The sequence below is a fragment of the Triturus cristatus genome, chromosome 8 (genome assembly GCF_964204655.1).
Source record: "Triturus cristatus chromosome 8, aTriCri1.1, whole genome shotgun sequence".
Taxonomy (NCBI): Eukaryota; Metazoa; Chordata; class Amphibia; order Caudata; family Salamandridae; genus Triturus; species Triturus cristatus.
Genome location: NC_140591.1, coordinates 1,093,609,081 through 1,093,621,544, shown reverse-complemented (window position 1 = coordinate 1,093,621,544; position 12,464 = coordinate 1,093,609,081). Strand labels below are relative to the sequence as shown.

Below are 12,464 nucleotides of genomic sequence, written 5' to 3'. Positions count from 1 at the left end.
CAGACACATTTTCCCACCTCTGATACAACCAGAGGCTTCATGTTGAAAGGAGAAACCTTAGATTAACAGAGAGGTTATTGAGACGAGAACCTTCCACAACACATCTGAAACAACTATGGAGGAGAAGAAACAACTACAAGAAGATAAAATGGAACGCTAAAACATCCTACTTCAGATTGCACCTCGAAAATGCAAAAAAAACGACCAGGTAATCTCTTCAAAATCATTAAACAGACCAGCTCCAATAATACTACAACCAGTAGCAACTCTGCTATAGCGAATGTAAACCATCTGCAAACGTTTTTGAAGAGAAAATAGGAAAAATTGAAAAGTCACACCATCAACTCAACAAAGAGTCAAGATAGTAACTTAGATTTACAACTCCTGCATCAAAAACTAGCACTTATCAATAGCACCTTATCAAACAGCCAATCCAAAATTACCAAAAATTAATGCCATGTGGTGCAAATTCAAAGCATTTAGCGAGTACAAGATCCTATAGGTGAGAGCAATGATGAAACCAACATTGCATTTTAACGATCCCATCCCATCGACAATCACAAAGGATCTCAGTCATCTCCCCCCTCCCCCCTCTGGACAGAATATTTTAGTTGAGAACACCACCAAAACGGCAGCACCCTTGACCCATGTTATCTTAGTTCTGTCTGTTTTGGGGACTGCATAGTCCCTCCTCGGTACGGATATCTGTGTCACAGAATATGATGTCGCAACCATGATCCTTATAGGGTGTTCTGAAATGCTCTTCTAACCTGAGTCACGTTCCTAAATATCAGGTCATCTATAAAAAGGAGGTACACTATTTAGTCTATACAAAGTAAGGACAATGCCGAATATGATTAATTCGATTTTCTACCATAGAAGCTATTTGAACTGAACTGTGATTTGTGCTTGCAAAGAATTCAACTACATGTTCTGTCCTTAACGAAGAGTTTGACTTCTGCCTTTCTGTGCATTTCTCACAGTAGGTATCAAATACTTAATCTCCATGCACCTATGGTGATGTCTGTATGTACATATGCACTTGTACTCTACATACACTAATGTCCATGTAGAATTCTCTGCATGTGCCTATGTGCTTGCACTACAATAAAGCCCAACATAGCTGCTGGATCACTGCATGGTGGTCCTTGGTCATGGATCTGAAGGTACTTTGGAGGATTTAAACTTGGTGTGAGATTCTACGAGTTACTTCAGTAACAAAAGTACAAACTACTAAATAGATGCAAGGTAACTACAACTATTTATGGACAAAATGGCACATAACTAAAAAGGAAATGAGAAAACACTGTTAATTTAGAATTTGGCAGGCGTGTTGCCAAATTTAAACTTGTTCACTGCAAAGGTGGACAATTTTCTCCCTAAGCAGCTCAACAGGCGCCACTTCAAGGGGATAATGTAACAATGGATGAAGATCGCAATGTCATGTCTCCATGGCAGACCAGCCAATACTAATGTTATTTCTGAAGATAGCCCACTAAAGGAAAGTCCATCTTCAGAAATAATACAGATGATAACCTCTGATATACTAGCAAGTTTTCTCCTTTCTCCCTATGTGTGTATGTGGGACATCCCATGAGTTTTCCCACCCTAGACCACCAAGGCTCACATTGCAGTTACAGACCAAAATTATGCTGGTGGAAATGGTGTCCAAAGAGTCGTCTTTAAGTGAGTGCCCCTTCAGATGTAATCTCCATAGTAGTTTACTCTATCCAAATGGTGTTTCCAAGGGCGGAGCTGGTGGCGACTGCTATCTCACATACCACATTGCCAGGCACACTAAACAAGGTGAGGAACTACAGAGGAGGGCGGAAAGTGCATCATTCTTTTGTCCATTTACTGACATCCTCTATATGAGGCCCTTTAAGTTAAAGTCCACAAAGAACTACATATGTTTGGAGAGGGCAGTACTTCATAATTAATATGCACCAAATAACATGCTGCTCTCCTAGTAAAGTTGATAAATGCATATTCTCTCACACACCTCTACTTGGTACAGTTCTGGTGACATGAAGCAATTGAGTCAAAATCTTGAAAGGAATAAATAATCGAGCTTGGCTTACAAACTAGTTAATCATATTGCAAAATCATAAACCCAAATGGAGAGATTACCTATTTTCAGTTGTAGCTCGGTTATTGCGGACTGCTGATTGCTTTCTACTGCTAGTGGTTTATCCACAGAATCCTAAGGTTCAAAAAATAGAATTGCATCAACCATCTAGTGAGGTAGAATGAAAAGACACAGTAAGGATTTGAAAGCAATGCAAATTAAACCCACCTTTATGAACATGCATTCTGGGCTCGAATTGCACAGGTCAGAGTCTTTTAGTTCAGGCAAGTCTTCCATATTTTTTTGTACTGCATCAATGGACTGCTCTTGCTGCTCTTTTACTTGAATTTCATGGCATGCTACCTTTTTTGTCAACTCCTCAATACGAGCCAATAGATCAAGGTTTTCTAGTTTGTACTTCTCAATTGCACTCTTCATGTCAAGAAGATCTCCCTTCATAGATTCTTTTTCTGACACTGTAGCCTCCAATTTAGCCTTCAAAAGCGCCTGTTCCTTTGTGTAGTCCTCAATTAAAGACTTGAGCTCTGCAACATGGGCCTCCTTTTCTTCCTGAAGTCGCTCCAAGTCTTGTTGGAGGAGAAGGCACCTCTCATTACTTTGGAAAACCACAGTCTGACATTCTTTTTTCAGTCTAGCAATAGACTTGTGTACAGCTTCAAGAATGGTCATGATGTCCTTGTTTTCCTCTGGTGGCATGCTATCCATTTGACCCAGTAAGTCACTGAGGCGAGACTCTACAAGTAATTTCTGCTGTTGCTCGTTTTCAAATAATTTGCTTACCTGCTCTTTTTCCGCAACAGCCAACTGCAGTTTGTCTTGCAGAACCTCAATTTGTGGCCCAGCTGTCAATGAATCATCCCTTTCTGCTGCAAACCTCTTAATATTGCAAGACATTGTTTCTTTCTCTTCTAGAAGTTGTTCTACTTTTAGTTGAAGAGCCTTCACCTCAGATGCAAACTTTTCCTCAGTAAGCAATTTTTCATGCTGTTCTTTTTCATATAATTTGCTTAGATGATCTTTTTCAACGGCAATCAATTGTAATTTATTTTGCAGATTCACACATTCTTCTTTATTGCTCAAAAAAGTGTCTCTCTCCGATACCAGGTTCTCAATATCTTTGGTCAGTTTCTCCTTTTCTTGACTCAAATGTTCAACTTCAATATGAAGAGCTTGCACCTCAGTCAATAGCTTTTTCTCATTAAATAACTTCTGCTGCTGATCCCTTTCAAATACATTACTTAGCCTTTCCTTTTCTTCACACAAATTTTCAACTTCAATACAAAGCGCTTGCACCTCAGACAATATCTTTTCATCATTAAGTATCTTCTTCTGCTGGTCTCTTTGCAATTCTTTTTTGTCTTCATTTCCCAATTGCAGTTTATTATTCAAGTTTTCAATGTGCTCCTTAACTGCCAAAGGACCATCTCTTTCAGACATGAACCTCTCAAAATCCCTCGATATTGCTTTCTTTTCCTCAAGCAGCCTACATACATCATTCTGAAGAGCTTGTACCTTAGACAGCAGCTTTTCTTCATCAAGTAATTTTTGCTGCTGGCCTTTTGCATACAAGGTGCTCAGTTCTTCTTTCTCCACACTAACTAGCTGTAGTTTATTTTTTAATGTCTCAATCTGTTCTTTAAATGCCAAATCATCGCCTCTTTCAAATATTAATCTATCTATATCTCTTCTCATTGTGCTTTTTTCTACATTAAGTTTTACTACTTCACTATTTAGAAACTGGACATCAGAAACCAGATTGTCCCTCTCTTGCCTAAAAGCTTCAAATTCATTCTCAATTTCTGCTAATTTTTTTACATTTTGGTCCCTTTCTATTTCAGCTTCTTTTAGTTTTTCCACCCATTCCTCGCATTGTAACTTTAATTGATTATTATTTTGGGTAAGAGCTTCTGTATTCTGTTGCAGTTCTAAAACACACGCCTGTTCCCTTGTACAGACATCCTGGAGTTTAGAAAGTTCTTCACGGGAAGCTTCCAAAGAGGTCAGTAGCTCGATATTTTTTAAGCCAAGATTGTTGAGTCTTTCTTCAAGCTCTTTTAACAATTCATCCTTCTGCTGTAAGGAAATTACCATCTCCTCATTTTTTGCCTGAAAACCACTTAAAGTTTGTTTGATCTCTTCATAGTCAGCATGCTTGGCAGAGAACGCTTCAATTTCTGCTTTAAGACCATTTACAGTTTCAAGAAGAGCATCTTTTTCATTGTAAGCAGTTCTGAGTTTTTGCTGCAGTTCCTGGAGATCTGTTGCCTGCTGCTCCTTCAGGGCTTTAAATTCTCGACTGATCTTTCCTGCAGATTCCCCAAGCTCATTCTGCAGTGTGACAAGAGTTTCTTTTAAGCTTTCATAGTTAAACACTGCATCTTCTTTCTCATGTAAAAGATTTTCACATTGTTCCTTGAGGATCCTAATTTCAAAAATCAGCGATGCCTTTTCTTGTTCTGAATTGGACATTAACTTCTCCTTTAAATCCAAAATCTCTTTTTTATGTTGCTCTCTCAAAGCAAGAACTTCTTGATTTTGACTCTGTATCATCAATTCATAATTTTCATTTGCACTATCAAGCTGAAATTGTAATGTTTCTATTAAACAACCACAGTCTTCCTTAGCAAGCTGTAGCTCATTGATTTTGAATTCTAAATCCTCCCGCTCATGAAAAAACTCATCTTTTAAGTGCTTGATTTCCAGCTCAAGCTTTAATTTAACATTATTTGTGTATGTGAGTTCATCTCTTAAGATGCTAAGCTGAGATTTGTTTTCCTTTAAGACATAGTCCAAATGTTCCACATTTTCCTTTGTTTCGGGTTCCAAAGATGAGACTGTTGGTACTTGTGTATTTTCTTTGAAGTTCTTTTTGTTTTCGCCTATCTCAGCTCTGAGGAGCATGATTTCCTGTTCATACTTAACTTTATTTTCGGCCAACATTTCCTGCATACTTTTCTCTTTTGACAGAAACTGCTCTGTTATATCGTGTAGAAGTTTATTTACTTTTATTCTTTCTTGTTCATACTCTTTTCCGGATGTTTCAAGCTGATGTACTAGCTTGGATACTTCTTCCTGATGGGCAGACCTCAGTTTAAAAAGCTCATTTCTAAGATCAGCAAGAGCTACCTGGTGATGCTCTTGTCTTTTACTTTCTAGATTTTTATCTTCGATAGCAGCTTCCAGTTGTTTATTCAAATGTAAAATTTGTTCCTCGTAAGTGGGTCTCATTTGCTGAAGCTCGTTCTCCAGTCTTATTATATTATCTTGCGGATTACTATGCAGTGCCATCTTCTCTTCAAGGGCTAATTGTTGATCAGCAGACTCTTGAAGTTTTTGTTGCAGTATGCACACCTCATCCCTGTGGCTGGATCTCAACATTTCAAGTTCATTTTGGTGACTTTCAATTTCCTTAAGGCGGTCTTCACTTGATTTTTCCCATTTGTCCTGAAGTTCGACAGCCTTCTTTGCAGCTTCCTAGAGAAGAGCATACATAGTATCAGTGACAAGAAATGATAGATTACAAATGATAACAGAAGAGAATATTAAAACTGTTTTAAACTATGTGCTGGTTTTTAACTACCTAGATTTGCCAAGATTAACTTAGGATAGTTTTAAATCCGTCCAAATAAACTGACTTTTTTTGGGATGCTTTTCTTTCTTGAGTTTTTTCTAATGGTTTTAAATGTGCATTATGTCCTACTAGAAATTCATTACATTTCCTTTTCTCTTCAATGGTTAATGATATCAATAGTCTAATGCAGCATAATGTTACAGTATGACTAAGTAATACTACACAACAAATTTCAGTTGGGAAATGTAGTTTATTGATTGTCTATAGCAGTGTTTCCCAAACTGTAGGTCGCGAGCCAATTTTTGGTGGGTCTTAAAAGACCAAGCAATAAATGAAGATGCCTTCAAATTTTGTATTTATCTGGTCACATTTGCTGCACTTGAATGACAGGTCAAATGTCAGGCTATGTCTTCTGACAAATTGTGAGTACTTTTTTTAACTCATGGATTTCTGTTTACAAGCTGCTCTCACTTTTCAGTGAGAGAAAGAAAAGTAAGTGAATTATGTGACATTCTTCCTGGGGTACAGATAGTGTGAAAGAAAGGCTGGCTGTAGGATGACCTTTTTTGTAACACAAAACAAATCATAACTATCAGTAAATGAACTGTACACATTCAGCAGTTTGGAAAGCAAAAAGTAAGCACATTTTTTGTACGACTGACGTGATGGAAACAAATATTTTAATAGGATTAAACAAATCAAGACACTTTTACTTGGTGATGCGCAAAGGATAAATATTCACTGAAACCAGATTTCCACACATTATCATTTGTGTGCAAATTTAGTGGCCATGTCAATGGGAAATGGGCTGTCTGTAAATGACAGTGTGCTACCACACAAAGCTCTAGTTGTATAAAAAACAACAAAAGAATCACGCCTCGCCCATTACAGCTTTGTGGGTCGAGAACTTTTGTCATGGTACAAAGTGTATCGTGGTTCTAAAAAGTTTGTGAACCACTGGTCTATAGTGTAATTCACAATATATTTTTTGTAGCAAAATTGTAAAATAAATAAATATGCACCCATTTAAATAAATAAGCTTATTTTTATTTGTTAGAAATGTGTTTAAAACATCAACCAGGACCTTGGAGATTGCTAGGAGCAATGTACAACAGACATAATATGTGAGATAAATCTTAAATTGGGTAGAAAAACACAGAAGATTTGCAAAAATGCAGGATCCAAGTTTCTCAAATGAACTGGCTCTTCAATTATTTTGATTTATTTACTTATGTAGTTTTATGCAGCGCGAACATGGTCACTACAGAGCTTAAAAATAAAGAAGAAGATGAAACTTATAAGGTGATGCAAGGCAACCACAATCAAAATGATTAAAACATTAACATCAAAATCTAGGTTTGTTTGCATCTATGTAAGACATGTCAGCTACAGGAATATCCTTGACATTGTACAGTCATAACATTGTGATAGATCATATATAGATAACTGCAGTATGACCTAAGTAGATTAGCTTGTTGGTTTCGTGAAGCTGAGAGTCTAGTTTATCTTGTCCTGTAGTTATCGAGTAAAAAGACAGAAATATTTAGCAGCTAATGGATCAATACAAATCAAAACAAAAAGTGTAAGACATGTTGGCACAGGATAGATAAAGCAATAAGAAACAGATGTAGAGTTGTCATTATGATTTGCCTTACTGTACAGGAACAGTTCATTTAAGTGTGTTGGGGATAGACAGCGTATAGGGCAGTTTTAAGTCTGTTAAGTGCTTGACTAGCTCTTCCATAGAGGAAGCACAGATGGAAAATTTAGTGGAAGCAAGTCTGCTATATAATCAACAGTTCTTAGATTTGTTAGCCATTCCCTCCATGTAAGGCATGAGAGGTTATAGAAATATTTAGGATTGATTTCATAGTTCTAGTTAGCATCGTGTTCATTACATGTATATTTGTTTCCATCAAGGTTTGATGAATGGGACAGGAAACTAATCCTAGGGTTATTGTCTTATATGTTTATGGAAAATGGAATTCGGAAAACATCTTGGTTAGTGATTTGAATCTTATCACAAGAGGGTTTCAGAAAAGGATAGGCTAATAGCATATGTTTACGGTCTTCTATATCCTTGTTGCTGTTTGGGGTTAGCAAATGAATGAGGATCATCTTTGCTTCCCAAATCATTAACGTGGTATATACAGTCTTTTCCACTCTGCCCATCTATTTTGCTAAATGCAAAAACAGTTGATGGACAGAATGCAGAACAATGTCATACATTCACCCCAGTACAGAGATCTGGGCCTAAATCCATCGTTTTTTTGCTCACCATGCCATTCCAGTTTGAACCCAGCCATATGCAAATCAGTCTTGCCCCTGTGCCTCATGGGAACAGACCAGCCCGAACTGCCAAGCCAGGTCCTCCCTGGACTGGAAACAAGCATCCTAGGACCGGTTTCGGGGTTTCACCCCTCTTCAGCCAGGATAGCTTGATTCCAGTGGCATGGAGAGCACGGGACCCACGTCTGGGCATACCCTCGGGGTGACAAATGCAAAAACAACAGTTGATGGACAGAATGCAGAACAATGGCATACATTCACCCCAGTACAGAGATCTGGGCCTAAATCCATCGTTTTTTTTCTCACCATGCCGTTCCAGTTTGAACCCAGCCATATGCAAATCAGTCTTGACCCTGTGCCTCATGGGAACAATCCAGCCCGAACTGCCAAGCCAGGTCCTCCCTGAACTGGGGTGGTGGAGTGAGCTAAAGAATGATGATGGACTAAACCCAGATCAGTTGACTGGGGGTGAGTGTTTGATTTGCTCAAGCGCTCCGTCCATCATCCCCTTTGGTATCGCTTTGTTTGCCCCAAGTTAGCAGGGTATGCCCAGACGTGGGTCCCTTGCTCACTTTGCCACTGGATTCAAGATAGCCTGGCTGATGAGGGTTATGAACCCGAAACCGGTCCCAGGATGCTTGTTTCTGGTCCAGGGAAGACGTTGCTTGGCAGTTCGGGCTGAACTGTTCCCATGAGGCACAGGGTCAGACTGATTTGCATATGGCCATGTCTGAACTGGGGTGGTGGAGTGAGCTAAAGAATGACGATGGATTAAACCCAGATCAGTTGATTGGGGGTGAGTGTTTGATTTGCTCAAGCGCTCCGTCCATCATCCCCTTTGGTATCCATCTATTTTGCTAGCCTTCTATTTTGATCTGTTTGCCTGACCACAGTGATGCCCAAATGAGATTTGTAATTTAGTTTGTACCTTTATTGTCCACTCGTTCTAAGGTCTGCTTAGTGAATTTCAGAGTACTTTTGGAGTGTGGAGTATGCAATTTATGCGTTGTTAGGATAGAGGATAAGGGTATCTCTTCCCATGGAGATGTTTCCACTTCAAGCCATATTAGGGTGTAAGGGAGATTATTATTTACCCAGACAGAACCATGGTGTAATAAAATGCTGTTTGGCATTGCTGGATGTCAGCTGGGTTAAGCCCTCCAAGGTCCTTGTAGAGTTTCAACTTTTTGAGGGGGGATTCATGGCTTTTTACATTTCCAAATAAAAGACCTGATTAACTAATGAATCTTCCTATAGAACTCTTTGGATAATCTAATGGGAAGCATGCTGATTAAATACCTTATCACTAAGGCTCATTTAAAAAAGTTTGAATTTCAGGTAGTAGGTGGTACTGCCCGCACGCCACCAATGGGCAGCCTTAGTAACGTTCAGATATCTGTGTCACCCCACGCCAGTAAGTTCTGATTGCGCCCAGGGTTAATCGCCAGGCTACCCCTCTCCGGACAGCGGCTGCACATGTTACCTATCATCCACAACCTGGGAGTCTAGATGGGTCGGAGTCTCCCTGAGGGCCAAATATGTTATCAGGGGCTCCATATGTCCTTGGGCCACAAGCTAGGAGGCATATGTTCCTATTACGTATCCAACTGCTCACGCATGGCAATATACAGCATTTCGCATTCAGCGTCGAGTCGTGGGTACAAGTCATCTTCTCCAATGCATGGCAAGCTGTCTCTTTGCATGGATATGGAACATGGCCATGAGACAAGGCATCTCCCTCGGAACATCTCGATCATGACCCAGGAGGGCCACCAACAGGGTCCTGTTGATCTGGCCATCGATAATGGTGTCCACAGAGTCCAAGAAGGCCACCACCCCAGGACAATGCCACACCAGGTGTAGGAAACCAGCATCTGGAACCCTAAAGCCTATGCATTTAGCCTCCTCCAGCAAGCCTATTTCACATGCATAACCTGGGAGCGATACAGCCTGTGAAGAAATTTAAAATGTACCAGGCGCAGTCGATAGTTTGGGGACAAGAAGCCAGTCATGGTACAAAATTATTCTCATTACTTTTCCATTAACTCTGCATCCAATTGAATAAATTCCTGACGGACAGGCAACAGGTTGGTGGCGGGGTTCTGGATGTAGAGGGTGATAACATCCGCAGACACATATGATCAGGCGCCTAGAGGTGTAATTAAGGTCACAGTGGAAATAATGCTGTAGCTGGTGGGCCACTAGGGGCTCCATAGTTATGACAAACAGCAATGGGGACAGCGGTCATCCCGCCTAGTGCTACTCCAGACCGCAAACGAGGGAGTAAGCTCACCATTCACCGGAGGTGCACAGTGGGATCAGTGTATAGCAATCGGATACACTGCAGGAACTGGCCACTAATGCCCATTCTATCTAGGAGCCTAAAAAGATATGCCCATTCCAACAAATCGAAAGCTTTTGTGGCGTCCAAGAAAACCACCGCAGTCTGGGCTCAGAGTTTAATGTATGAAGCAAGGCAAATCTAGTTTGTAGATTGTGGCAGTCGAGCAGCCTAGGACAAAGCTGGACGGTGGTCGGGATCAGATGCGGCAATCTGTCAGCTATCAATCTGGCCAGCATCTTATTGTCCACATCTATCATAGATAGTCTAGAAGAGTTGCAGCTCTCACAATGTTTAGCAGGTTTCAATATGGTGACAATAATAGCCTCTCTGAGTGAAGATGGAAGTCTTACAAGCCTGAATGTGTCCTCAAACAGCAAGCAAGTGAAGCCCAAGCACTGGGGCATACTCCTTATAAAAGGTGGGTGGCAGGTCATCCAACCCAGATGCCTCGTCACCAGACATGGCTCAAATCACTTGCACATCATCAGTCATTAAGGGGACATCAAGGTATTGCTCGTGTTCATTATCTAGCCAAAGGAGCTGTATGGAGGCTACATAGGCTGTAAGTTGGTCCACAGTCGGGTTGACAGTGGTTTGATACAAGGTGCAACAGAAGCATATAAATGTCTGTGTGATACCATCAGTGTCAAAGTGTACTTCCCCCAACTCATTTACTATCTGAGGTATATATAATCAGCAGTACAAGACTGCTGGGGGAGCCTGGCCAGGGCCTTACCTGTTCTATCTCCCACCCCGTACACTCTGGCCCTGGGAGAACTCCACTCCCTCGCAAGGAATGGTGGCTAAGCCCAAAAAGAAAATGATAAAGTGAATGGAGCCTAATAGGGCTGGGCGGATCCGTAGGACTCAGGTCCAGGGTTCTCTCGAAATTCAAAATGCCAGAACAAGATCAGGAGTGCAGGATACAAACAGGATTAACTCAAAAGTCAAGGTTCACTATATTCCAATATCTCCAAGGGGCATCAAACAGAAAAAGGTAGCCAGGGATTCAGTTATTGTCACAGAGGGTGTCTCCACTTGCACCAGCAGATACCACCTTCATCTCTGCTGAGTTGCTGACCAGGCCACGACAAAACTTGTGAGCAAGCTTTGGATCGGTAAAGAGCTTCAGCCGTTCCTTCACCATGACGCGCAGCTTCGCAGGGTAAATCAGTGAGTACGACACTCTATCCTTTATTAGTAGCGGCTTGGCAGGCAGAAATTCTCACCTGGCAGACTGGGCCATCAGGGTTTATGGGCAGTTAAGTCCCATGGAATCGCACTTCTTTTTATTTATTTGCAAAGCGAAAAATCATATCTCAATCCCTATAATTGGGCAATAATATGTGGGAGCCAGAGCCCCAGGAGGTGGCCTCGGGCCTAGGGATTGGTTCGCCTCCTCCACAGACAAGAGCAGTGTCAGAGAATCAACAAATAGTGTGCGAAGCATAGTCTTCAGGTATGTTTTCATTTTTCCCATAACGGTGGACTCAGAGACAAAAACCAGAGACTGTTCTGCCTGGTGCGAGCCTCCGAATCTTCATTTTTAGCCTTAATGACAGCTAGCATGTTCTCCATTTTAAGTAGTTATTAGTTTTGTGTCATAGCAGTGTCTTCAGTATAGGAAAAGCGTCTTTCAACTTGATCCAGAGGGTCATCATGTTTGTCTATGCACCCTTTCATATGATTGAGCCTGCTCGTGAGAGTGAGTCAATATAGGCGTCTATTTCATGGAGGTTCTGGTGCATTGCAGTAAGTAATTGCCGGATATCTTGGTGAGGGAGCGCCTCAAGACTAGTTGCGGGAGACGGCTTCTCACAGCCCCGCATCTCATCCATTGTGCAAGTGGTTTGTTTGCTCTCAACTGGGAGCCTCACTTGTTCCTGTCCGCCTTGCCCATTGCTGAAGGAGCCAGACTGGGAGGACCCACTGTCCCACATGTGCAGACCATTACTGCGGCCCTGTCATCTATGTGGATCTCTCCTACCCAGATTCCGCCACCCCCTCAGGAGCAGGGGCGCGGGGGTGGGGAGGCCGGAGCAGATATGGTTTTCTCACCCCGGCTGCGGTAATCAAATAGCGCCGTTTGATGTCTCAAACCTCTAGGGGGGCCAGCACTCCACCACTGGGTGAGAGCAGGCCTGAAAATCTCACCCCCCCCCCCCCCCCCC

At 41.4% G+C, this 12,464-nt stretch overlaps 1 protein-coding gene across 1 annotated transcript in view; it reads right to left on the bottom strand.

Annotated features, from left to right (window-relative positions):
• Positions 1–12,464, bottom strand: part of GCC2 (GRIP and coiled-coil domain containing 2) — a 325,439-nt gene that overhangs the window by 174,289 nt on the left and 138,686 nt on the right. The window contains exons 6-7 of the mRNA XM_085622624.1: positions 2,297–5,563; positions 2,131–2,203 (exon numbers count right to left, since the gene is read on the bottom strand). Coding sequence (XP_085478750.1) covers positions 2,131–2,203; positions 2,297–5,563 — 3,340 coding nt within the window. The remainder of the gene's footprint in view (positions 1–2,130; positions 2,204–2,296; positions 5,564–12,464) is intronic.